Source organism: Corvus moneduloides, chromosome 3 (assembly GCF_009650955.1).
Source record: "Corvus moneduloides isolate bCorMon1 chromosome 3, bCorMon1.pri, whole genome shotgun sequence".
NCBI lineage: Eukaryota > Metazoa > Chordata > Aves > Passeriformes > Corvidae > Corvus > Corvus moneduloides.
The window spans coordinates 110,704,026-110,729,844 of record NC_045478.1 but is presented as its reverse complement, the minus strand read 5'-3'; the positions used below and the strand labels follow the sequence as shown (position 1 = coordinate 110,729,844).

The following is a 25,819-nucleotide window of genomic DNA, read 5'->3' as shown; positions in this document are numbered from 1 at the left end:
GGAGCATCTCCCCGGCAGCTGCAGCCAGCGCCCTTCCAGGGCTTTTGGCGGCAGACAGCTCCCTCCAGTGGGGCATCTGCCACCACACCATGCACGCTTCTTCCCGAGGAAAGGGGGAATCCCCATTGAAACCCCCCCCTCAAAAAGAAATAGAGAAGTTACCAGGCTCCAGCTGTAGCACAGCCTGGGAAGGCAGCTGTGCTTTACATCCAGCCAGGACGATGGGGTGGTGGCAGTGCTTTTTGCTGCCAGCATCCATGCAAGCACCAAAAATGCTGTCCCCATCGTTCAGTGAGTGGGGCCCCACCTGCCATAACCTGACCAGGTTTCTCACCAAACTTTTAAGTCGAGTTCTGGAGATGTTTCTCAGCCAGGCTGATAGAAACATCCCGCAGGATCCTCAAAATCCCCAGGTTGTGCCAGGGCTTCCCATAGAGCTCTGCCTTAGGGGCAGGAGAAAGCAGGCAGCACTGAGCAGGATGCAGAATAATTTTTAATTTCATATTAAGTACCAAAACATCCTATTTCCTTTTTTCTTTAAAAAAAAAAAAAAAGGTGTTTAATTTTCATGTGCAGATCTTGAGCAGGGTAAATCAGCAGCTGTACAACGGTGTGGAGCAAACCTTTTGTTCCCCAAGCTGGGCAATCATTAAAAAAACTAAATTACAACATAAGGAACACAGATCTTGGGATATTCACGGTCCATAAAACACAGCAGAAGGGTTGGCACAGCCAGTGGTTGTGTCAGAAACGCTGGGAAACGCAGGAGTGAGGGCACAGGTCACTGAGGTCACACGGTCTGGGGGAGGCTGCTCTGGGAAGGCGCTTCCTGCCTGCCCAGGGTGGGCACGGACACTCCAGAGCCACTCGGGGGGCCTGGCCCGCAGCTTCAGCTGGAAGGGGTCGAGGCGCAGGCACTCGCCCAGGTTGTGCAGCTCCATGGCTGGCTCCTCCACAGCCCTCCCCGGTGGCTCCTCAGGCCTGGGGCTGCTCCTGGGGGGCTGTCCCCACACGGCCGTGACACAGAGGCCACCGAAGGCCACCGCCATCACCAGGCCAGCCACGAGGGCTGCGCCCACCAGCATGTCAGCGTGGCGCAGGAAGGTGCTGATCCCTGCAAGAGAAGGGTCATGGCCTCATCCCAGTGGCCACTGCCCCAGGGAACCCCACTGTGCTCACAGAGTGCCCCACATCTCCTCCAGGTGCTCCCAGGGTGCTCCTCCAGGAAGTTCAGCACTGCCCCCGCCACCCTCCAGAAACCCTCACCCTCACACCTGGCTCCATCCCAGAGAAATATTTCGACCAAGAGCCAGCCTGCAGGAGCAGCACAGGGATGGTACCACCCAAGAAGAACCCTGATAGAGCAAAGCCATTGCCAAACCCATGTGCAGCTACACAGAGACTAAAAGATCTGCTGCTGTTCCCATCCAGGCCTGGAGGGACCCTCTCCATGGCCCAATGGATAAAGATGGATTTATAAAATTATCTGTATCAGAAGATAACAACAATTAGCTGATCTGTATAGGCTTAGACTGCACAACTCGCTAATTAATTGACTTGGAGTTGGTAGGATGGGTGAGAAATTATACTTGGCTATGAGCTCACATTAAGGTTTAAGCCACTGCAGGGATGTTGAAGTAGTTATGGGAGAGCAGCAGCAGTGTTTGGAGCACATATTGCAAAATATTGCTGTTTTCCAGCCTGTGAGGCCCCATTACTCTGCAGGATTGGATTAGCCACCTCTGATTATAGTCAAGCACCACATGCCATCTGCTCAGCCTTGTGTCAAATACACCAGGGGAGCTCTGGGGTAAACACCAGGAACATCAGTGTCCTTCTCACCAAAATCTACACAGAGTGACAGAAGAACACAGGGCACTCCCAGGAGCCACCAGAGGTAGCTCATAAATCACCCTTGACCACACTTTGCTTATAACTTAAGGCTCACGTGTGCCAAGTTGCAACCCTGATGCAGAGAAAGCAGCAGACTGGGGGGAAGGGAGGCTAAGACTCACGGAGAGGTTGTATTCCCAGCTGAGAACTGCCTTGCAAAGACACGATACATCCTCACCACACCAAGCAGGGACACAAAGCCGCCACTCCAGCAACATCCCACATCAGCAGAGGTGCAGGACCCCGGGCTAGGAGAGAGCCCCTTGGCCTGGTGTGCTCCCTCCGGGGTGCGCTGGCACCAGCACCGCTGCACAAATGACTGGCCCACACGCACACCAGGAGAAGAACACCAGAGTGCGAGAGAGAGCAGAACTGCAGTTCCATCCTCTACCTGGTCGGGGAGTGCGGATGCAGAGGGTGCCGGACTTGGTGGGAGAATGATCCTCGTAGTCCTTCTTGCAGCGGCACACGTAGGTGCCCACGCCGTTGAAGCACTCTGCCTCCTCCCCGCAGAGGCCAACCCCAGCCTGGCACTCGTTCACGTCTGCACCGGGGAATAGATGCCCTAAGTCAAGGCAGCCTTGGCATAAAAGGGTTTACCCCAGGAAAAAAAAGGCAAAGTGAAGCACCCACCTTCAACAAACAGTGAAACAAGCTGCAGCTTCTCCATGCCCACCGAGGTGCCAAGCAGCTCCTCCAGGTGGGAGCGCAGGAGCAGAGACATGTTCCTCTCCTCTGGCTCCAGGTGCAGCCAGAAGGTGAGCAGCAGGTTGGCATCACTCGTCCTGCAGGCAGGGAGAGCCCAGGGTGAGGCAGGAGGAGAACATGTCTGCAGGCCCAGCTCTGACAGCCCACTTAGACCTTCTACCCTTGGCATGGGATCGTGGTGCTGCAAGCTCTTGGAAAGATTATCTGTGCCAAGAGGCAGCTTTGCACTTGAACCAGGGGAAAAGGAAAGCCCAGGAACGGCTCCTCATCTGGAGCTAGGCTGAAATGACCAGATATTTGTGTACAGTGAATTGTAGTGGCGATCTGCAGCCCCAGATCAGCCTCTGCCAGGTGAGCAGGGACCTTGCTGACAGCTCCCAGCTTTCTCCAGCAGGCACTGTGGCAGGTGAGGGTATCCTCATTTTCCTCAAGAGTTTAAATCCATCTTAGACCTATATAGGCCCTGGGTAACACTAAACATCAATTTTCATCATCTTTCCTCTAGAAAACAATTTTTTTTCCTACTTTCAGGACAAGTTACAGATCAAAGAAGAGGAGAACACACATCTCTTCCTGGGGAGGGACAATGAGAAGCCAAGAGACTGCCAATCCAAGAAATATTACAGGTTATAGCCATCACCTGCCAAGCCAGCAGCACAGCATTAACCCTACCTTTTGACATCCTTTAACTTTATTTCACTGACTCTATTGGCAGAAAGATTCAGGTTCTTCTGGATCTGCAAAGGAACAGTGACCAGCACTCATTTGACAAGCAGGAGTATGACAGCAAACAGCTTCTTTTCTCACCCTGCCTCCCCATCTTGCTCTCCCCTTCCACAAAACACCTGGGATGAAGATGTCCCATATCCCACTGCTATAACCCCTTTCTGTAGAAGAATACTACTTGTGCCCATCTGCTTAGCTCCAGGTCAGCTCCCCCAAACACAAAAGCACAGCATGGTCTCTTCTAGGTGAAGATTTGGGATATCCCAGCTGTTTTTCTCCACCTCCCCATGCCCACACTTACGTGGTTCTTCAGAGATTCAAGGAGACCCTTTTGGAACTCACTTCGACTGTGAGGAATCCAGGCCTTGGGTTTGATTTCAACAGTGACTTCAAACAGCACATCTACCAGAAGACACAAGATCCTGGCATGTTCAAATGCCCATAACACAAACAGGCTCCTTAAATGAGTTAGTGCTGAAACATCAGCACTAGAACAGCCACATGCTTGTGCAGGTCAGTGCCACGTGGGTATTTCCAGGGACTGTGCATCAGGTAGAACAAGTTGTTCAGTAACAGGTGAAAACAAACCTTAATGCTTGTTGATGAATACTAGAATTGATTTTTCAGTGACAAACTTACACAAAGAAACAATACATATCCAACCACATTTACATGCCTTTAGCTGTTCTGTTTCCCAAAGGGATTGTCATAATTAGTGATGGAGCCTAGCAGCCCATTTCTCTTGGAATCCAGGCTGGCACAGATTTGCCAGTCTGCTGTTTAAAACCTATTCGTTCATCAATATTTCCCCTGTTCAGAGCTCAGGCTCCTTCTGTATTGACTCCTTTTTGCAAGCTGTTTCTGTGGCTTGCTGGGCCATACAAACCCTGCATTTATATTGTTTAGTTGCTCATGCTCCCACATAAGAGGGTTTTGCTTCTCTCCCTGGTCTGAGGAACAGGATTTCAAGCAGATTTCTGATCCTGGTAGTCACAGGACATCCATTGGAATATATTGGAGGAACTGGGGTTCATTGACCCTCATTCATCTTTGAAAAACCTTATTTAAATAGCCAACAAGTAGTGCTTGGACTCAAACAAGCCAGCATTTATGTCAGGGTTAGCACCTGAACTCAGGTTCCTCCAGGGGAGATACAAAGTGACCAAAGCACAACAAGTGGGATTGCAGTGATTTCTTTAAAAATAAGATCTTCAAAGTGGTTACTACTCAGAAACAACTCTCACTGCTTTCTAAGTATAATGAGCAGGTGATGTCCAGCACAGCCTCAGGCAGCTCCCTGAGATTAGGGCAGTTTTAAGACCAGTTTATCTCTGCATAGCTCACCTCCAGGATGGTGCTGGGATTGCAGTCCTGTGTCATTCTCCACAGATGACATTAGATCTGCCAAAGCAAGGGAAAGCATCAGGCTGCTATCATCGATGTAGCAGTAATGGGGGAGGGAAAGTACATTAGGTCTGTGTCACTTTGCAAGAAGAGTGCCGTGTGCCAGGTCCTTCCTCTGTTCTTCATACTGAAATTAAATATCAGGCTCTGAATGCAATCTCTTCTCCTCTACAGTGGAAAGTGTTCTTTAGGAAGGAATCACCCCAATAAACCCCATTTCCATTTCTGGATGCAGACAAAGTGTTCTCCCTGTGAATGTGGCTTGTACCAGAGCTGCCTTGGATCCCAGTGGAGCAAAACAGCTTTGTGCATTACATGCCAGCAAATGCAAAAAATCTGAGTAAATCTACAATGGCAGGGCAAGAACAGTTTGGAGGCAGTGAAACACCAATTGAAAACATCTTCTCCTTTCAGGCAGAAATTAAAACATATCAGTAGCTAAATATTGCTGTGTACGTGGTCTACCATCAGCTCCTAAACCTTCTTAAGAGGCAAAGGACTTTTTAAACCCTTCTCCAGCTTCTGGAGCTCAAACTCAGTGATCATGTCTGGGAGCACTGTGACAGGCTACAGAGGAATCAATGCAAGACAGGGCTGTTTAAAACCAAGATGAGCATTCCCAGCCTGCTTTGGGGGTGAAGTCACAGCTGAGAGGCTGGCTCCTCCATGGATTGCTCAAAACACTTGGATTAGAAACCAGCCTGTCCCTATTATGAGTAATATAATCCCACAGATGCCCACATTACAACAGATAATCCAGTGTCTTCTCAAGTACCTCCCTCCTTGGATACAGGAGTCAAGAGTGGGACCACACGCCCAACTGAAGGTAACAGGCATGTCTACAAATAAAACCTCTTAAGAGAGTGCTGCATCACTGGAGGTGGATATTGCACATTGTCAGGCACCAGTTCAGCCACTAATAACCCAAAAATCACCTTACCAAAGAGATCTTCAGTCCTTCCTCCCGGAGAAACCACATCAGCAGCAGTCACACCAGGAGAGGGGTAGGGAGGTGGTTTCGTGCTGGTGTTTGGTGGTGGCTCTGCCAGCACTGGTGTCTGTGTGTGATGTGCAGCAGCTGCCACTTCTGAGGGGCTGTCACTGGCCTGACCCAGGGTAGGTGATGTGTCAGAGACACCTACACTGCTGCTGGGCATCTCTGAGCAAGAGGAACCAGCTGGGTGACATGGGACCATGGTGACCAGAGCAGTCCCTGGCTCTGTGTCCCCCTCAGTCAGTTCCAAGGCAGGTGGCTCAGCTTTACACCCAGTGTCTTGTCCAGCTGGAGCTGGCTTCACTAATATGTCATCTTCAGTTCCTCTGCTCTTGCTGCCACCATCCTCAAGGTTCTTTTCCAGCTTGGTTTCATCCTGACCATGCTCACTTGGGTCAAGACTGCTTGGGTCAGCACCAGACTGAGCATCTTCCATGAGATTAAGAGGATGTTGGGCCTCTTCATCTGGTCTCACAATGTCAGGTTGGATCATGCCATCTGCAGGCACAGCTGGTGGGCCTGGAGGAGTTGTCAGCATGGACAATAAACTTTTGGTCACCACTGTCCTCCAGCTCTCTTTTTTAGAGGTCTCCTGGACAGGCTCCTGGGGAGCTGCTGTGGTATCACTTGAAGAGCCCACAGTTTCAGAGTCTCCAAATACATAATACTGTCCTTTAAAATGTTGGTATTCATGGCTTCTGGAACCACTCCCTGACAGAAACAACACCTGCACCTCAGTGGCTTGTGCAGCAAAGATCAGAGTGCCTCTGTTGTGGCAGGCAAACGCCACCTTGGTTTCCACGCTTGACGAGACCCCCTGGAAGATGATCTTGTCCTGGTTGTTGCCACAGCCATCGCTCCCCTGGAACCCTTGGACATAGATGACAACGTGCTTCTGGGGGCCTGCCCAGATGGTCCAGTTGCACCAGATGTTGGGTTTGATGTCAACATGCAGCGGGAGGTAAAACATGCCAGACCCATCCCGGAAGATGAGGTGGCAGCTCCTGATGGGAAAGTACTCTGTTACCCAGGGAGGCCCCAGCTCTGGCACATCAGGAACATAGAAAAGAAACATGTAATCAAAGGTTATTGTATCATATATTACATTTTATATTATATTATACATCAGACTTCTAAGAGCACTGCAAATTGCCATGGGAGAGGTGACATTTCAGACCCTCTCCTGCTACAAGATTTCTGTAGTTTCAGCTCCTGGAGCCACATGTCCACACTACAGCTGGAGCTGAGCCTCTGTGAGAGGCTGCATGAATCAGAGCCAATGCCAGCCAGCTCCAAGATGGACCCAGCACTGGCCAGGCCAGTGAGGAGTCCTCCCCTGAGAAGAAAGGAGTGGCAGAGACAAGGTGTGATGAACTGACTGCAGACCCCATTCCCCATCCCCCTGCACCTCCAGAGGCAGGGCAGGAGGCAGAGAAACCAGGAGTGAAGTTGAGCCTGGGAAGAATGGAGGGGTGGGGGGAAGGTGTTTTTAAGGATTTGGGTCAATTTCCCATTATCCTACCCTAACAAATTAAACTGATTTCCCCAAGTCAAGTCTGTTTTGCCCATGATGGTAGGCAGTCAGTAATCTCTCCCTGTGCTTATCTCACCTTGCAAGCCTTTAATCACATTTTCTCTCCCTGTCCTGCTGAGCAGGGGACTGAGAGCAGCTTTGGAGGGCACCTGGTGTCCGGCCAGGGTCACCCCACTGCAGTTCTCCCCAGAGAGCAGGTTCTGATTGCCAGGTGGAGGCTGCAGGTAAAGGCACAGCTTTGTCCTTGTCCCCACCAAGTAATTTTGACTTCTAAAGATGACCTAAGCCGAGACACAAAGTGCTGGGACACCTACCAGCATGTTCCCCTTGCTGTCCTTCTGCCATCTGGGTCTTCCAGGGTACATCAGAGGGCTCCCAAGGCTTTTGGTCTCTTGGCAGTGTTTCTCCCCATGGAGCTGCAGGCAGATCAGGGTGTGCAGGAGTGGTGCTGAAGGAGGCAGTTGTCCTCTGTCCTGCACCCTCTTGCAGAGTTTCTGTGGCTCTCTGCATTTTAAATCCCCCAAAGTTGGAGGCAGAAGCCGGTTTGTCACTAGCAGCACTGTCCTGGTGCTGCACAGGCACCATGTGCTCCTCTCTGATGTCGGACAGGGAAGCTGGCGTCATCCCAGAGCCACTGCTGACTCTGCCCTCAGGCTGAGTAAGCCTCACACCAGGCTCTGGGACAGTGACAAAGACTGGGGAGGGACTCCTGGCCATCAAGCCCACAGAGGTTGTGGTTTCTCCCCCCTGGCCACCTGCCTCCCCCAGCAGCAACTTTTGCATCGCAGGGCCAAGGCACCTGGAGGACCCATCCGTGCCCAGTTCAGAGGCTACTGATGGGTGGCAAGGTGGTGAAGGGGAGACCATCATCTCCTGTCCTCCTGGGCTAGCTGGCAAGATGTCCCTCTGCCTGAGACTGACAGGATCCCAATCCAGAGCAGCTGGTAGAGAGGCCACCATGGACACAGACTCCACTTGTGGAGGAAGAGGTGCTTCAGGGATTAAATCCAGAGAGCTAGAGTCTGCAGGAACAGGTACTGTAGTGGAGGTCACCAGCACAGGGATGGTCTCTGTCCCTAGGACAGGCACAGGTGTGAGAGGATGCTCCAGCCCTGTTGGCAAAGCATGAACAGCCAGCCCTGGTGCTGTGGGAGTGTGCAGCACTCTTCTCCCCCTGACAGCTTCCCTAAAACTTCCCAGTGGGAAAATATCCATGAGCTTTGTATGTTGGAGGCCAGTTGTGCCTAGCTCAGATTTAGGCATGGACAGATGCCCCAAACTGCTTTGGCTTCTCTCGGGTAGCAGATGCAAGTGGTCCCTGGTGCCTACATCATAGGGGCTCCTCAGGCTGGGCATCAGGCCCTGGGTGAGGCCAGCAGCTGGGACACTCAGCTGGGCACAGCTGCCATCCTTCTCCAGGCTGGTTGCGCCCTCCTGGCTTTGTCCTGTGCCAGGGGACAGAGACTCAGAGTGCGCAGCCAAGCCCAAGTGACCCATGCCTGTTGGTTTAATGGTAAACTGCAGGTGGCCCAGACCTTTTGGCCTCAGGGTGGGGTTCAGGACAGGCTGGCTGCTCTCCAGACTCACACCTCTTGGCTGCCAAAAAGGTTCTGCTCCCTGGAAGGCACCAAGCAAAGGAGTTTCCAAAAGTACACTGTGCATAGGACCAAAACTCACAGCACTGTCCTCACTCATGGAGGGATTCTGCCCCCAGGTGTCCTGTGCTGCAGTGGGGATTATTCCCTCAGGTGTTCCTATGTCTTGAGCTTCCTGAACCCCTGCCAGCTCAGACCCCAGCCCACAAGGAGCTGCTGTTTCCAGAGCCTGTATCCTTGCACGTTCACATGGGATAAGGGCTGTAGGACTTCCCACAGCCATGGTGTCCAGAGTGATCCCTCTCCCCTGCATCAGCTCACTGCTTGGCACTGTGGCAGTACGTGTGGTTGCAAAGCCCAGCACATCTCTAAGGTTTCCAACCCAGCCAGACTGAAGAATACCACCTTGCTTTGGCAGTTTTGAAGCAGGAGTTGCAGAAATCGCATCATCTTTGGAGGAAGATTCCCCTTCCTGGTCTTGGAAGATGTAGTACTTCCCTTTAAATCGTGCATGTCTCTGGTTTGGCAAGTACCTCTTCAGCAGCACAACATGGACAGCCTGAGCAAAGGTGGCAAAAACGTGCATCTCCTTTTTCCAGCAGGCATAAACAACGCTGCTTTCTGCCAGGGAGGAGACACCTTCAAACAGAATTTTGTCCTCATTTTTGTTGCAAGCCTCCTTAGTGATAAATCCCTGGATATAAATTATGATGTGCTTCCTGGAGCCTGCCCAGATTGTCCAGTTGCACCAAAAGGTTATGGGGAAATCAGCATGGAATGCTGGAGGAGAAAACTCCCCATATTTGTCCTTCAGCACTCCGTGGCAGCTTCTTATAGGCACATAAGCTGTTACCCAAGGAGACTCCAGCTCTGGAAGACAAGAAGCAACAACCAAGTTTTCCCCCATTTCCACTTCCAAAGAAATAGTTACAGTCTTTATTTCCAGAAATTATTTTCAAGGTCCCTCTTCTCTCCATTTTGGTGCCTCCTGCTCCCATTTGCCAACCAATCTGGAAACCCATCAGTGGGAGAACATGAGAGCAACCTCTTGGAAATCTGGAGGAGCCCTGGCCACCACCACTGCGTGCTCCACGGAGAGCCAGGCTGTGCCCCCACTGCTACTGCCCCAGAGCAGGGCACACTCATGCTTTAAGCCCCACCATGGCCATGCAGGAGCACACAGGTCCCAGGATGGCCACATAGTGGGTGTCACTTGTCCCAAGGAGGCAGTTCCTCCCCTGCTTTTTAGGGATTGAGGCTAAAGGCTCAAGGAGTTGCCACACCTGGGCAAGTTACAAAGGCCAAGAGTGCACTGCTACATTTGGGTTTGACCTGTGGGTGATGCTTGTTGTTTATACACCTGCAGAGCTGGGTATAACACAGCTCTCCTGAAGGCATTTTCAATCTCTTTGGTTTAAAGGGCTCAGCCAAGCCAGAAGCCATTAGAGCCCCAACATTAGCTTCTCCCCATAGCCCTCAAATTGGGAAGCAGCTTCCCTTAAGCAGGGAAAAGCAGTGTTCTCCAAAACCACTTCCTCAAAGCTAGAAGAGTGGCAAGTTCATGACAGGCTTACCCTACAGGAGCACAATTAAAGTTTGGGTTGAACTTTTGCCACTTGTTTTAATTGCTGCACTGCTTTGCTCCTGCCTGCAGGACCTGCTCTGTGGCAGGGATTTGGCAGCCACAGGACAGTGGCACAGGTTATCTCCTACACCAGCACTGATTTTTCCCTACTCCAGCACTCAGTACTGATCAGCCACATCCACCTCCGTCTCCACACCACCCTAGGGCCAGGTTGTTGCTCCTGATTTTCCACACCACTTACTGGTGGCTTGAAGTACCCAACAAATTCTGGGTAAAAAAAAGGAGGCTAATCTCAAAACTCACTCTTACCTGGCTTAACCTTCCAATATTCCTGAGAGGATCCCCTTGCCTATAAAAAAAAAAAAAAAAAAAAAAAAAAGAAGTCCAATTGCAGGCCCAAATACCAATTCTCAGTGCTTTTAACACTGCTCAGAGAAATGCCAAAACCAGCCCAGTAGGAAGGGAGCACCAAATCCAGCCTGGTGGATTGGGGTTTTGCCTGCACCTGGACCAAGCCCCAAAGTCACATCATTTATTCCACATGATTATAAATCTTCTCCCCTCCCTACATCCAGAAGTACTGCCTGATTTATGCTGTCAGACCACAACCAATACAAAACCACCCCCAAAACACAGCAAGCAAAGCCCAGCTGGGCTTTAATCCCTAGGACCCATGCAGAAGAGAGATGGATTTGTAAGCAGGCAGGACACTGCACCCAAGAAGGGAGTTTCCTACAGGGAACTGAGTCCCCACTTCCCATCACTCACCCCTGGAGCAGCATCAGCAGCATCACAGCAGGGCCTCGGCATCACCCCAGGACCCTGCTCAGCAGGAGCTGGCCCCAGCACCCAAAGCATCAGGAGCAGGGCCAGAATAAATGGGGAGGGCAAAGGCTTCATGGTAGAGGTTTATCAGAGGCACAACATTAAAACAAAACAAAAAGAAAAAAAGAAAGAAAAAAAAACTCCCTCTCTCTCCCCCCAAAATAATCCCCCAGGTAGAGCAAATGTGGGATCACCACCTTTCCTAGACCCTCTCCAAAGCACATCCCTGCAGCAAAGGGGCTAGCCTGGCAGCCCACTCACTCATATAGGGCCCTGCTTCACCAGTGACAGCAATTAGCTAATAGCAATTAGCTAATCAATGAAATGAGGCCAGCTATAGCTTGTTAGGACAGGCTTGCCCTCTCAATTTGCTGCCCAAGTACTGTTTCTGTGCTGGGTGTTGGGGTGAGAAGGCATTTCTCCATTTATCACACATAATGTTATAACCTGGAATTAAAGTGGTGCTGATACCCCAACGTGACACAGCAGCAGAGCCCAAGATGCTTGTTGTCTTATAAAAGAAAAAAATATTCAATTACTGGAGGGGAGAAAATAAAATTCCTAATGTAGAAGTGAGTGTTCTCATCACAACACTTTAACCAGCTTCTGCTGAAGGCTGTGATTCCCCCCAGGGCTGCACCATCCTGAGACAGGACTGAGTGAAACAGGTGAAATTACCTTGAAACACAAGCAGCTCCTCTCCTCATCTACACTTACTGAGGTGTGGAAAGCAAATAGTCCAGGTGATGATGTATAAATTATTAGATGCTTAAAATTCTTTCAGCTGTAATAGTCTAACTTGTCATTAGGAGCCACACAGATTAGGCAATTAGCCTGTTTGACATGCAGCTTTGACAATATTGCTTTTAAAATGTCAGTCATCATTGAGCAAAATAAAATTAAAAATCTTTTTTTTTCTTCCAGCTCATCGCAGCCTGACAGGATGATGGATGTTCAGGGACAAACATCCCTGTGGGTTTTTTGGGGGTCAAATCAAGCAGTGAATCAGACTGTCCAAGTTGCCTGGGTTTTCAGCAGTATTGGAACAAGTAGCTGCCTCCCAGCTCCCAGTTTTTAAGCTTTTCCACCCACCCCAGTGCAGTCCCCATGACCAAAGGGCCAGTGAGAGCCTGTGATTCTTGCAGCAGGACAAACTTTTCCTTCCCACAGCCATCTGTCCATGACTACACATGTTCAAAGTGACCCCAAACCCTCTCCTGCTGTCCAGGTGTGGACAGACCTGCAAAACCCCTTTCCCACTTACCATAGAAACAGAGAATCTGGGAAAAGCACTCTGAGAGCACGGAGTCCCACCATCAACCAAACACTGCCAGGCCCACCACTAAACCATGCCCCTGAGCACCACATCTGCATGACTTAAATCCCTCCAGGTAAGGAGTCTTTGTCCTTATGGAAACTTGAACTTGCCAGATGTTAACTGGGAACACCACACAGCTGGCACAAACAGGTTCAGAAGATTCCTAAAACACCTGGAGGATGATTTCATGGTACAGGAACTAAGAGAGCCAGCTGGGAAGATGCCCTCCTTGATTTGTTGCTTGCTCACAGAGAGGGTCTCATGAGTGAAAGGGTCATTGGTGGCTGTCTTGGCCACAGTGATCACAAAACCATTGAGTTTAAAAATCTCTGCTGACAGTGAGGAAAAGTGCCAGCAAAACTTCAACCCTGGACATGACTTCAGGCTGCTCAGGGAAGTAGAGGGTAAGGTCCCCTGGGAAAACATTTTTGCAGGTGCTGGTGTCCATCAGTGCTGGTCACTTTTTATGCAACACCTCCTAAGGGCACAGGAACAGGCAATTCCCAAATGTCAGAAGTCAAGCAGAAAAGATAAAAAGCTGGCTTGGCTGAGCAGGGATCTTCTTCTGGAACTATGGCAAAAAAAGGAAGGTGTATGCCCAGTGGAAGCCAGGTTGGGTGACATGACAGGAATACAGAGATGCTGTTCACCACTGTAGGGAGAAAATTCCTGTGGCCAAAGCTCAGATGGAGCTGAAGCTGCCCAGAACTGTGGGAGACCATAAAAACAGGGATTTTTAAATACATTAATATCAAAAAACAGTGCAGAAATAACATCAGCCTGTTACAGGATGAGGATGGTCACCTCACAAACAGGGCCATAAAGCAAAGATGTTTAATGCTCTTTGTCATCGACACCAGCGATGGGGTAAGGGGGTCCCAGTGACCTGAACGGGGCCCTGAGGACCATTCCAGTGCTCCAGCTGGAACCCCGTGAGCCTACAGGGCCTGATGGGATTCATCTGAGAATACTAAAAGAGCTGCCTAATGTCATTGTGAGGCCTGTCTCCATGATTTTTGAATTGTCTTGGGAATCTGGAGAGGTCACAGCTGACCAGAAGCTGGCAAACATTAAACATTGTCCCAGTTTTCAAGAAGGGCAAGAAGGATGACCCTGGAACCTGCAGGCCTGTCAGTCTCACTTCACTGCCTGGCAAACTATTTTGATTTTTGATTATTGAGGGGGAAACTGAAGAACATCTGAAGGACAATTCACTCCTTGGTCACAGCCAGCAGAGCTTCATGACAGGAACATCCTGCTTATCAAACCTGATTTCATTTTATGACAGGGTAGCCCACCCAGCTATCAAGGGAAGCCAGTTGATGTCACCCTTTTGGATTTCAGTAAAGCTTTTGAAACTGTCTCTCACAAGATCCTTCTGGACAAAATGTCCATCCCCCAGCTGGACAAACACGTCCTCTGATGGGTGAGCTCATGGGTGGGGCACAAAGGGTTACAGTGAGCAGGGTGACATCAGACTGGGGACCTGTCACTAGCAGGGCTCTGCAGGGCTCCATTCTCGCCCCTGTGCTCTTCAACATCTCCATAAATGACTTGGATGCAGGACTGGGAGGGATACTGAGCAAGTCTGTAGATGACACAGAATTGGAATGCGCTGTTGACTCCCTCCAAGGCAAGGAGACCCTGCAGAGAGAACTGGGCAATCACCAACCATATGAAATTTATAAAGGGCAAATGCCAGATTCTGCACCTGGGATGCTGCAGCCCTGGATGTACAGACTGGGGAATGAGAGGCTAGGGAGCAGTGCCATGGAAAGGGACCTGGGGGTCCTGGTCCATGGCAAGTTGGATGTGGGTCAGCAGTGCCCTGGCAGTCAGGAGGGCCACCCCTGTCCTGGGGGGCATCAGGCACAGCATTGCCAGCTGGGCAAGGGAGGGGATTGTCCCGCTCTGCTCTGCCCTGGGGTGGCCTTGCCTTGAGTGCTGGGGTCAGTTTTGGGCACCACAAACATAAAAAAGACACTAATCTGTTAGAGAGCATCCAAAGGAGACCACGATCATGGTGAAGGGTCTGGAGGGGAAGCCATGTGAGGAGCAGCTGAGGTCACTTGGTCTGTTCAGCCTGGAGGAGACTGAGGGGAGACCTCATTGCAGTTACAAGTTCCTTGTGAGGGGAGGATGAGGGGCAGGCACTGATCTCTTCTCTCTGGTGAACAGTGACAGGACCCAAGGGAATGGCCTGGAGTTGTGTCAGGGGAGGTTGAGGTTGGATATCAGGAAAAGGTTTTTCACCCAGAGGGTGGCTGGGCACTGAACAGGCTCCCCAGGGCAGTGGTCACAGCACCAAGCCTGCCAGAGTTCAAAAAGTGACTGGACAACATTCACAGGCACGTGGTGGGATTCTTGGGGCTGTTCTGTGCAGGGCCAGAAGATGGACTTTGATGATCCTTGTAAGTCCCTTCCAACTCAGGATATTCTATGGTGACTCCACCCCTTTTATGGCCCAGGCTGTGCAGGCAGTTTTTTACCCAGCGAAGAGTACATCTGTTCATACCATAAGCAGCCAGTTCCTTCAAGAGAATGCTCTGGGAAATGGCATCAAAGGCTTTAATAAAGTTCAGGTAGACAACACCCACGGCCCCATAGACTCCCGTGTGTACAAGTGGTGTAAACTCCATGAGGTTTGCCCTGCTGAACATTGAACAGCGTTTCGCTACCGGGATGTAAACCTGGCAGCAGATAAGGATCCTGGAAGGGAACCCTGCTGCAAAGCAGAGAGATCCCTAAGGTATCTTCTGGTTCATGAGGAGAAGAGGAGCATTTGCTTCATTTTAGCTTAAGAGGTGGTAGAGATGGTGAAATAAATCTTAGGGCTAAGTTTATTTTTTATGTGCTGATACATAAGTATTTGAGTGAGGAAACTTTATGTGGTTTGTTTGTTTGGTAGCAAGTCTTTATTTTCAGCCAATCCCCATAAACATATAAGTTACTCATTACAATGTTTGGCCCTTTTGACTAAACCTTCACATTCAGCAGTTGCTGATTTACTTATTTTGGGGTCATCTGGCCCCAGAGCATCTCTCGGAGAGCTGCTGGCCACATCCACACTGGCCTGAGCCAAGAATGTCTCAGCCTTTCTACCAGCTCCTGCACCCCTGATTTCTCGGGAGGGGATTGATTCTCCCCCAGGATGAGCTGAGGGAACCAACACGACCTTCAGGAGCTGACACAGCTGCCTTGGGGGCTGCCAGTGTGGACAGTCAACACAATTAAGCTGATTTCATCAAGTGCTCAAATTTCCCCCCCAAGAAGCATGATAGACCAGGAGCTCTGCTTACAACTGTTCTGCTGTCATTTATAAGGCACCACAGAGTGTCTGAGAGCTTAGGATAGGTAAGTTTACCATCTGCCTCCCTCTAGTGATTGCATTGTGAATAAAGAGAAAGCAAAAAATCACACTGGGTAATACCGACTTTTGCTTGCTTTCTTCCTTAGGAAGTCAAAGTAACCGAACACTTGCTTATGCATAGTTCTCTTATGCACCAAAAGCAAGTGGGAAGAGCTAAACTAGGATGAGAAATAAGGATTTTGTCCATCACCTCACTAAATAACTACGGTCCAAAACAAAGATGGGTGACAGCTAAAAGCTGTTTGCAAAACAAACATCTTTTTATCAAAGATGAGAATTTTTTTAGGAAAAATGGTAACATCACTGATAAACTTTTTTTTAATAGGTTTCAAAAGCTGTGTTATTCCTTAGAGCTTAGCAATGTGCCCAGGGATACATTGAAATTCCAGGGATACATCCAGGGTGCTCATCTCAACAGCTCCATCCTTCCAAGCGAGCTGGCGAGGGCTCTGCTTGCAGGGGCTGCTCTATTATTTATATGCACATTATGTAGAATGAGATCCCTGTATTCAGTGGCCAGAGATAAGCATCAGTTCAAGTCCCATTTCTTCGTGTCACTCATTAAAGCGCTGTTTCTTTGTGTCACTCCTTAGCCAGATTGATTTTAGGTCTGTTGGGGCCAAAGATATAATTAGGCTCTCAGATACAATTAAAGGTAAGGGATTTCTTGGGAGCTGACGTTTTCCTTAAGCAGGGAGCTGGCTTTCCTTGATCACCAGTTGCTCTTCACTAATTCAGCTGCTAATCCTCTGGGCTGTGCTCAGGGATGTTTTAAACGAGTGATGCCATCACGCTCTGGTTTGTCATGGTGAGCGTTTCACCCAGTGTTGATGGTGGGCTGCAGTACTACTAATAAAACTGATATATAAACTCTGCATTTTGTGGGATCTTTATAGACTGACAGCACAGACTGTACACCTGCAAGATTTGTAAAAAGACTAGTAGTGGTTTTTCTCTGGGCTTTCAAGGCACCTATTTCCTCTTTATCCCAACCTGGGTGTCCTCAGGCACTATTATTTAATCTCGGTGAGAGAGGTTAGACCCACTGTGGCATCCACAAACAAGAGCTGCTGGTCCTGACCCACTTCTGACCTCCCACCTCTCCTTGAAGGATGCTCCTGCTCCCCAGAGAAGCAAAACTGGTTGCACCAACACCCGCAGCCAGATCCTTCTGCAGCTGGCAAGGAGGAATGTAGCTGAAAGCCAGTATTGCTCAAACAAAAGAAAATAAAACCCACCAAGGAGTCCAAGTTTAACAGGTTGCAATATGCTGTTTAGCCCATGAGGGCGTCCTTGGATGTTGACAGGAATTCTTTTCCCCATGTGATTATCCCACAGAGCAGAGGGGAGTTCATCAGGTGCATCCTGCTGCCAGAGAGAGCATCTCCTTGACAACTTGCTATGCCACTTTGGCTCATTAGCAAGGCAGGAAAAACATCTCCTGCTTTTTCTTATTCTCCTTGCAGGGTGACTTTTCTTGCTCCTTCAACATAAGGACTCAGAGCAGCCACTGCTGCCGCCAAGAAAAGCTGCTTGTACCCAAAAAAAGAAGATGAAACTCACTGAGGTGGGTTTGGTGAGGTGGTTTGCCTGGTGATGAGAGGGACAGAGCAGCTGTCACCCCAGCCAAGGATTTATACCCTCTAGTCTGTCCTGGCAGGGGCAGACATGGCCCTTCTGCCCCAGACCTGAGGGACTGTGGCAGGCGAGAGGGCCGATGGCCATCCCTTCAACACCAGGAGATTCCAAAGCTGGGGCTCGCCTGGCAGGACCCACTCTAGAGGATACAGGAGGGCTGGCATTCAGTCAGGCACGGGCAGGCTCACCCCATTCCTGGAACAGCTGCCACCTTCTGCAGCAGGAGGAAAATTCAGAACAAAAACCCTGCAGCAGGGATGCCCCAGTCAATGGCCCTCACACCCAGCCGGGCCACTGCTGCTGATGGGAGGAAACCCAGGCTGCAGGCAGTTTTGTGTCCTGCAAACCACTGCAGAACTGATTTATATTAAAAATAAAGAGCACACAATACCAAAGTGGTTGGGGTTTGTCTATTAATCTCTCAACAGTCAGCTGCAAACCTAACAAATCCTCTGAAATAGCAGCGGGGAGCCACGTCCCAGCTCATTCCTCCCTGCCCCCTTTTACAGCTAAAAATAATCAATAACAGCTGTCCAAAACAGGGAGACCAAAGCAATTTTACAGGCTGCGGGATCACGACTCATATCTTCACTCACACGCTGCCTGGGCACAAAACAAACCGTGGTTTCCCAGCAGCCGCAGTGGAAAATCACCTCTGAACCAGCGGGCAGCTGCTGGAGCTCTTGCATCCCCTCCTTTTGTGGTGATCCTGCAGTGCTGCTCTGCTGGTAAGAAATGAGAATAAGACTGCTGCAGCCAGGGGGAGAGTGGCATTATTCCCCTGCTTTATGCAAGCGAGGGCTGATTGAACCGCTTGGGCGCAATGAGCCCCCGGGAGGCAGCTGGGCTTGTTATTCTGCTGCTAATTGCTGTTTTCAGCTGCCATCGGCCGCACTAGGGACTTGTTCAGGCTGTCCCGGGGCAATGCTCATGGTGCTGGAGGAGTTTTCCATCCGAATCCCCATCCAAAGGGGCCACCCTCCTGCCCAGAAGGGTTCATCCTCTCCCGTGCACATCTGCATGCAGCTGTTTTCCCTCGAAAAGCAGCAGCACCGAAGGAGAGCCAGCAGCACTCTAACCCATTCCAACAGTGTGACCATTCCCTCAGTGGCGACCACATTTCAGGAGCTGACAACAAAACGCAGCATTCCCTACCTGGCTCGCTGCTGTCGTTGGCTCCCACCGCCTCGGGGCGGGTTTTGCTGCGGAGGCAAAGACGCAGCCTCGTGTCTCTGTGTTGGCATCACTGTGGGGAAAGCCCCGTGGTGCCTTAGGGACTTTCCCAGCCTGTCAAAAAAATTTTAAAAAGGAGTTCTATTGCACCGTTCTGCCCCAAAGCAGCTTGTCATCGCCTCGGGAAGGCGGTGATGTGGTGCACAGGAAAGGGACGGGCCAGCACCGGCCCCAAAGTTTCAGGATGACTGTACGTCCCTGGATCCAGGTGAAGATGAGAAACGAGGTTTGTCAGTGGGGGGATCTCCGCTCCCTCGCCTCCGCTTTCCTGCAGCAGCGCCCGTGGGTGTGAGGCAGCCACGACGCTTTGCTGTTCCTCTCCGTGCTGGGCCATTATTGCACACAGGGAGGGGGATCCTGGCCTCTCTATAAAAAAGAGAGAGAAACGCCTGGGGGAAAAAAGAAAAAAATAGACCAAATAGATGCCACAAAAGCTGTGGTCAGACTGATGGGATTTACTCCCTGCCTGCTCAGGAATGGGGTGCCAGGGGATGGCACAGATCCTGTCCCGATGCTTACCTATACCAGGTGCATTCAAACTTGCCTTATCTGGGCTGATAAACCCCTGTTCCGCTCTCCTTTGGCCTCGCCACAGTCAGCAGCTGCTCCAGGAGCCTGGCAGTGCCATCGCCTTGCAACTCCCTGCATGGGAAGAGTTTCAATTCCAACGTGCTGCTGCTGGCTTCACTGGGCACACACCAAATCTGGGACTGGAAGGTGCTGGAGGAAGGCAGCAGGGATTGCTGGGGTGTGAAAACAAAAACACGAAGAAACTGGTGCTTTCAGGATGATGCTGCAGTCAGGAAGTGGTTTAAGAAACAGTGCAGATGTTCAAATCGAGAACATGGCACCACTTTTTCCTCTAATGCTGTGAGCTGCACATGGTTCTGGAGCATGGTGATACATTCCTGGTGCAGAACTACCACTTCCTGCTCTTGCTAAAGACTCTCACACAGAGGAGACGTGAAGGCAAATGTTGAAAATACAACAAACAAATCATAAAAATGAGGACAAATCCCAGCTCCGAAAGGTTGCAGGAAATGCTGCTCTGTACGCCCACGCCACGAAGCCACTGGGGGACTACAGCAGCAAAGGCAATGAAAGAGATGGATTCCTCTTCCTGCTCTGTGCAGGGAGCAAATGGCTCCCAAATATTGTGCCTGGCAGCACCTCCTTTGAAATCACCCAGACATGAGCCATGGTGCCTCCAGCTCCAGACAGAAGTCGGGTATTTTGGTGGAAACCCCGTGGGGAATGGGACGCTCAGAAGCAATCTGTTGCACGTACTGAGGTACAACAAAGCCAGTGGCAAAGCCCTGCCTGATTTCAGGGCAGACATGAGCTCAGCCTGAAAGGTCTAAATCCCAGCTGCTCTGTGCGTGCCTGCAGGGAGGATGACTGGGTCCGTGCTGGCAGCTGCCATCACCCTCAGCATCAGCTCTTGGAGAGAAAACTAGACACACATCCAATTCCTCCAGCAAGGTGTTCCAATGACTGTGCCACTAAGGTGAACATCCCCAAAGAACAGACTGAACAAGCTGTCGAAGGGGAATTTCCTCCCCCTTCAGCCTGAACTCTCTTTTACTTCTGTTAATGACCTCAGATGAGGGAATCCAGATGTTAAAAACAGCAGTCAGGCCAAAGAGCTGGCCTGTGTCCGTGTGTGACACTTCCCCTCTGTCCTGGCTGGCTGGGCTGGGAAGGAGCTTGGGAGCAAAAACGCAGCTGAGCGCCAGCTTGTGCTGGCTGAACAACTGCCAGCAGCCACGGCAACTCACCAGCCAGAAAGAAAAATCCCACCTGGAGTAAGCCAGAATGGTTGGTAAAAGAAAAATAGACTGAGGAAACCTTGCAGCCCTTCGTGGCTCTGAAAACTAACATTAAATTTTTAAAAAGTCAGTAAGAGATGTGCTTGGAAAGGGGGTTTGTAAAATGGTAGCTTGGTCACTGCTTCTTTGGGTCTCTGTCCAAAGCAATTGGGCTGTGAGTGCCACGGGGGAGGCTGCTCCCATCAGCCACCCACGCTGCGTCAGGGAGGATCTCGTGCCAGAGATAATTCTGCAGGACCCAGCTCATCTGGGAACACATTTATAGGGATTTCCAACAAGTAGGTCTGTCTGCAGTGGAACAGGACCTTATATACCCTGGTGAGGCTGGTTGGTGACTCTTAGCCACCAGCACCCATCAAAAACCCTCCTGGCTGGGTATTGTGGGGCTGATTTGTACAAGGCTTTGAGGTGTCCTGCCCTGATTTGGATGGAAATGGCTCACCTGCTGCCACCCCTGCCCTGGCAGCCTGCTGGCCATGGAACAGAGGGGCTGAGACAGCCAATCTTTAAATGCAGAAGTAATTTGCAGCCAGGCTTATGGCAAATGATCCTAATAAAAAGCAGCTGCCTCATGCCTGTAAATAGGATTGTCTATGCAGCATTTTACCCTAATGGAGTAAAATCAGAAGATAGGAATTTTATACAGCAAAACACTTGCAATCTCAAGTCTAAACTCTACTGACATGCCAGCACCATTGGTTAGAGGAGGAGGGTTCAGGAACAGTCAAATAAACTTCAGCACAGAGCAGTCAGCGTACCTCAAACAGCTTTAAACACCTTCCCTTGCCTCCAGCCACGCTGTGAAACCCTCAACCAGAGGCATAGACTTTCTATCACATGAACCTCTCCAGTCCCAACCTTCCCCCACTCTCCCAGGCTGACTTCTCTGCCAGGCTCTTGTTGGCCTCCCCAAGCTCTTGCTGGTGGCTCATCCCCAGCTGGGTTTGTGCTATATGACCACAGAGAAACCCAGCTTCACTTTCCTCACTGGGCAGGCACTGACCCCACTGAAACCTCTCGGTGACACAAAGTGAGTGGAAGCTGGGGTGTCTATGAGACTCTACTGGAGAGTGTCCAAAGGAGGGCTATGAAGATGGTGAAGGGTCTGGAGGGGAAGCCGTGTGAGGAGCAGCTGAGGTCCCTTGGTCTGATCAGCCTGGAGAAGACTGAGGGGAGACCTCAGTGGGGTCTTCAACATCCTCACTGGGGGCAGCACTCTCAAGGCCAGTGACAGTGATACCAAAATTGGCCAGAAAATAAACTTTCCAACACAATTTGAAGCATTAGAAGGCTGGTATTCTTTATCAGCACTGGACACACAGGAGGATATCTCCTTTAATCTGAGGTGTGTGGTGAGACTTTACAACAGGATATTTATTCCATCATAATCATACATATTCATTACAATGTGCCTCCTAGCTAATACATAAACCTCACTTTTCCTAGAACTAATTTGCATGCATTAGTCTCCTACTGGAAGCCCTTTTATGGTCCTGGAGGGTCATCTAAAGGAGCCTCTGGTGGTTGTATTCACTGAATCCTTCAATAATACAGGTGGCCCTTCCTTGAACTTTTTCTTTGGGCATGCACTGTTGCTTCTTGTTACATAACTTGCCAAAAGACCCCCTGTAGGTCTCATTATCTGTTTGTCCACACAGTCTCCACACATTTCCAGCTACATTTATCATCCTGAGTGCATACCTCTACATTCTTTTATCTTTTTTGCTAGTTAGTCTTTAAACTCTACCCAGCAACTTCAGGGGAACTGAAAATTTCTATTCCCTATGTTATTTATCAACAGGACTCGAGGAAATGGTATGAAGCTGAGTTAGGGGAGGTTTAGGTTGATATCAGGAAAATCCAGTGCCTGCTGTGTGTGAAAAAACCCATTTTTTTCCTGTTCTTCTGGCTCACTCCTGTTGAAGACCCTCACTTGCTTCTCCAGGCTACTCTTGATTCTGTAGCTCTCTCTCTCAGGCCTTTCTTCAGTTGTTCCTCTCCAAATCCAAGACTCACACCTCACACAGACTGAAGCTGCTACATGTGGGTCCCTGTGGTCTCCTTCTGCACCTTTTGCAGTTCACCTCTGTCCTTTTGGGATGAGGAAACCCAAACTGTGTTCATACTGAAAATATGGATGGACTATGGATTTATTTTGTGCCAGCCCAGTAAGATATGACACAGCTGGTAAGTGCACTTGGAGTTCTTCTAACTATTTATCCTGCTTCCTCAATACTTTGGTATTTTTCCTCCAAGTGTATGTTTATAAAGATTTTCAAATCTTAACATGAACAAAAATTCCCTGGAGTTGAGGCTGGCATCATGCCGAGCTATATAGCATTATAAAAGACAAATTCCAGACCCTGGGATATTCAGAACAGACCAAAATAAAAGGAAGAAACTCAGGAGGAATTTAAAAAGAAGTAGGTGGGAGGGATGTTTCATGTAATGTTAAAGCACCACCAGTTTATTCAAGCAAATGCCGGGTGATTAAATGAAATGCTGGTTGTTTTCTTCTGCAGTTTGGGCCCCTTTCCTTACACAGATCTCCCTTCTGGGCATAGAAACAATAACATCAGCTCTGGAGCACCGTGTTTATGTGCTCACTCTCACAGAACTACACCCACACAGGTGATCTGGCATCTGCTTAGCCCCCTAGAGATGTGCAAGGTGTAAACCTGTATCTAGAAATAAGCTATCCACGGTGCCTTTGAAACCACTGTGCTTCACTTGGAATCACGGACAAGATACAGAAAAAAACCAGTCTCTCAAATATTTCTGTGCACCAGATGCAGGCAGGTGAAGGGCATCATTTACCACTTCAGCTGCTCCCCACGAGACTGGGCTCAGCACCATTCCTGCCCAGACCATTCCTGCCCGGCCAGGTTGCCGGGGGAAGGGCACAACTGCTCGATCCCAGGCGTGATGCAGGTCTGGAATCACGCTGCCCTCTAACACCTTCTCCCAGCCTGGTGAAACTGGGAGAGGTGATGACTTTATCATCTGGGCTTCTCCTGCTTGCTGCAGTGCCCTGGGACACAGCCCTGCACATTCACCAGTTAGGAAGGTATGGAGCAACTCTCCTGGACTGAGCCTCATCTCCTGGATTGAGCCTGCTCTGCAGACAGACACCATCCATAGGATGGATGTCAACGGGATGGAATACAGAGATGGATCTTCTCTAGCAGGCTTCCCACTTAGCAAATGTGGCTTAAGGATTTCCTGAGCAGAGTTGTGCTGTGAGTCTCCCTATCCTCATCTGACCTTGGCTATCTCCTCCAGAGATCAGAGTTCATCCATATCCTGTTTGGATGAGGGACAGTGGAGTGTCACTGGATTCAACCACAGCTTTCTCCATGGAGAGGTTAAGCTGCAGCATCTCCCCTTGCTTTTCCAGGCAGGAAGCACAGGGAGTTACCCAGCACAAAATAAACAGGCAAATAATCCCATCCAATGCCCTTGTTCTGTGAAGGCATATGAGGCAAAGGACTGAGTCATAGACATGGGGAATGAAGGACTCTTATAATTATTAAGGGCCATTAAAAATTCCAGTGCAAAACTCATCTGGGTAATTAGGTCAGTATCAATTACCCTGACAGAATGATTCAGGTCTCTCCAGCATTAAACACCAGCTACGTACAACAAACATCCTCAATCAGGGAAAATCCAAAATGGACCAGCTGGCAACACGCAAAAATAAATCTGGGAAAGGATGTCACACTCTTAACCACCCACACAGACCAGAAGGTCCATGTTCTCTCCTAAAACACACTCAGAGTATGGAAAAAGCACAGGCAGGCATGAAAGGAGCCCCACATGTGCTGGAACTGCCTGGGAAGTGGAATAAGGGACCAGGCACCATCTGAGATTCAGTGCATCGGGTCCATGCCAGCTCCTCCTCCCAAGATACAGGCACATATTTCACTTCAGTTTCCAGCAGGCAGCTGCAACTCCATCACACAGGATGGCTCAGGCAACACAGAGGAGAGCTGGGAAATATAACAAATTATGGCATAAGCAAATGCTATTTCAGTGCAGTGAATCAAAGGATGTCAGTTCCAAACTTAGATTAAATGCCAATATTTTTGAGAAGTATTGAGATGCTTCAATTACAGGTCCAAAGACAGCCCCTCCATAATGCCTCTCCTGTGGCATTCCCTTTCTGGCAGCTCTGAACCCAATTTTCTCACACTTAGTATTCTTTTACTTACAGGTAAAATGGTTTCTTGCATTTCTTGCTCTCCTGTGAGGAAGAAAGTACAGGAACTAAAGATCAGAAAGCTGGAGAAGAACGAATGGATAATCAGCATTGAATAAGAACTGAGGACATGTATCACATGAAGATGCACTGCATGGAGAAAAAAAACCCTGTTCAATGCACATGTAACCACTGACTACCTATAAACCTTTAATTTTTCTTGTCATACTTTGTTACTAAAAGATCACCAGGGCATCAGGTTTAAGTTGTATCACTGATGGCTGTACCAGCACCACCCTCTGGGGATGGTCCATTCCAAACACATACTAAAGATGCTCCCTGTGCTCACTTGTGTACCCTCCAAATTGCAGGGTGGGGAGGAGGCAGCTGACTGATGATTTTCTCACTCTTGGAGCACTGCATACTGAATGTTCATCCAGCACAGAATTTGTTGTAGAGCTCTTTGCCAAAGAAGGTAAGAGAAAGACAAATTCCTGGAAGGTAATTTTGCTGCTTGTCACCAACCATTGTGGTGTAGAAGCGGCTTCTAACGATTAAAGGCTCTCATGAGCTACCAGAAGTGTTTTGTTCTTCCTCTGAGGGGCTGGAGGGCTGATGGAGCCTCGGATAGGCCCAGCACAGCTTTCCTCGAGCACACATTAGAACAACTCAGGTTGTATTTACACGGAGAACAGATGACAGCTCTAGGAACAAGGACAAATTCCCAGACCAGTTCCAACAAGGCACCTCTCTGAAACCTGAAGGGCGCAAACAAAGCTCACCTCTGTTGAAAGTCATCCAATTTCCAGGTACGGCAAAGCACGGCTTATGTTTCAACTTTCTTGATAGGGATACTCATCATCATCTTCTCCTAAGCATCATTACTGCTGATCACCTGGCACTGCATCAAAACCATGTAGGACAGGTCTAAGAAAAACAAAAATTCACTGGCCTCTCTGGCATTTGCTT

General features: G+C 49.6%; 1 protein-coding gene across 1 annotated transcript; it reads right to left on the bottom strand.

The window, feature by feature from the left end:
- Positions 1-327: 327 nt before the first annotated feature.
- On the bottom strand, positions 328-20,596 carry LOC116441509. The gene is made up of 10 exons (XM_032103500.1): positions 18,746-20,596; positions 10,749-10,788; positions 7,574-9,724; positions 5,672-6,769; positions 4,672-4,728; positions 3,629-3,729; positions 3,274-3,338; positions 2,527-2,678; positions 2,285-2,437; positions 328-1,114 (listed from the first exon to the last, which is right to left on the bottom strand). The coding sequence occupies exons 3-10, from the start codon at positions 9,438-9,440 to the stop codon at positions 696-698; spliced, it is 3,912 nt and encodes a 1,303-aa protein (XP_031959391.1). The 5' UTR covers positions 9,441-9,724; positions 10,749-10,788; positions 18,746-20,596; the 3' UTR covers positions 328-695.
- Positions 20,597-25,819: the final 5,223 nt, after the last annotated feature.

Coding starts and splice junctions, on each gene's coding strand:
- LOC116441509 (XM_032103500.1), bottom strand. CDS start 9,440: ATGCACGTTTTTGCCACCTTTGCTCAGGCTGTCCATGTTGTGCTGCTG. Junction 6,770..7,573: donor ACAGCAAGGGGAACATGCTG/GTAGGTGTCCCA, acceptor CTGATGTGCCAG/AGCTGGGGCCTCCCTGGGTA. Junction 4,729..5,671: donor AAGGACTGAAGATCTCTTTG/GTAAGGTGATTT, acceptor TTGCTTTGGCAG/ATCTAATGTCATCTGTGGAG.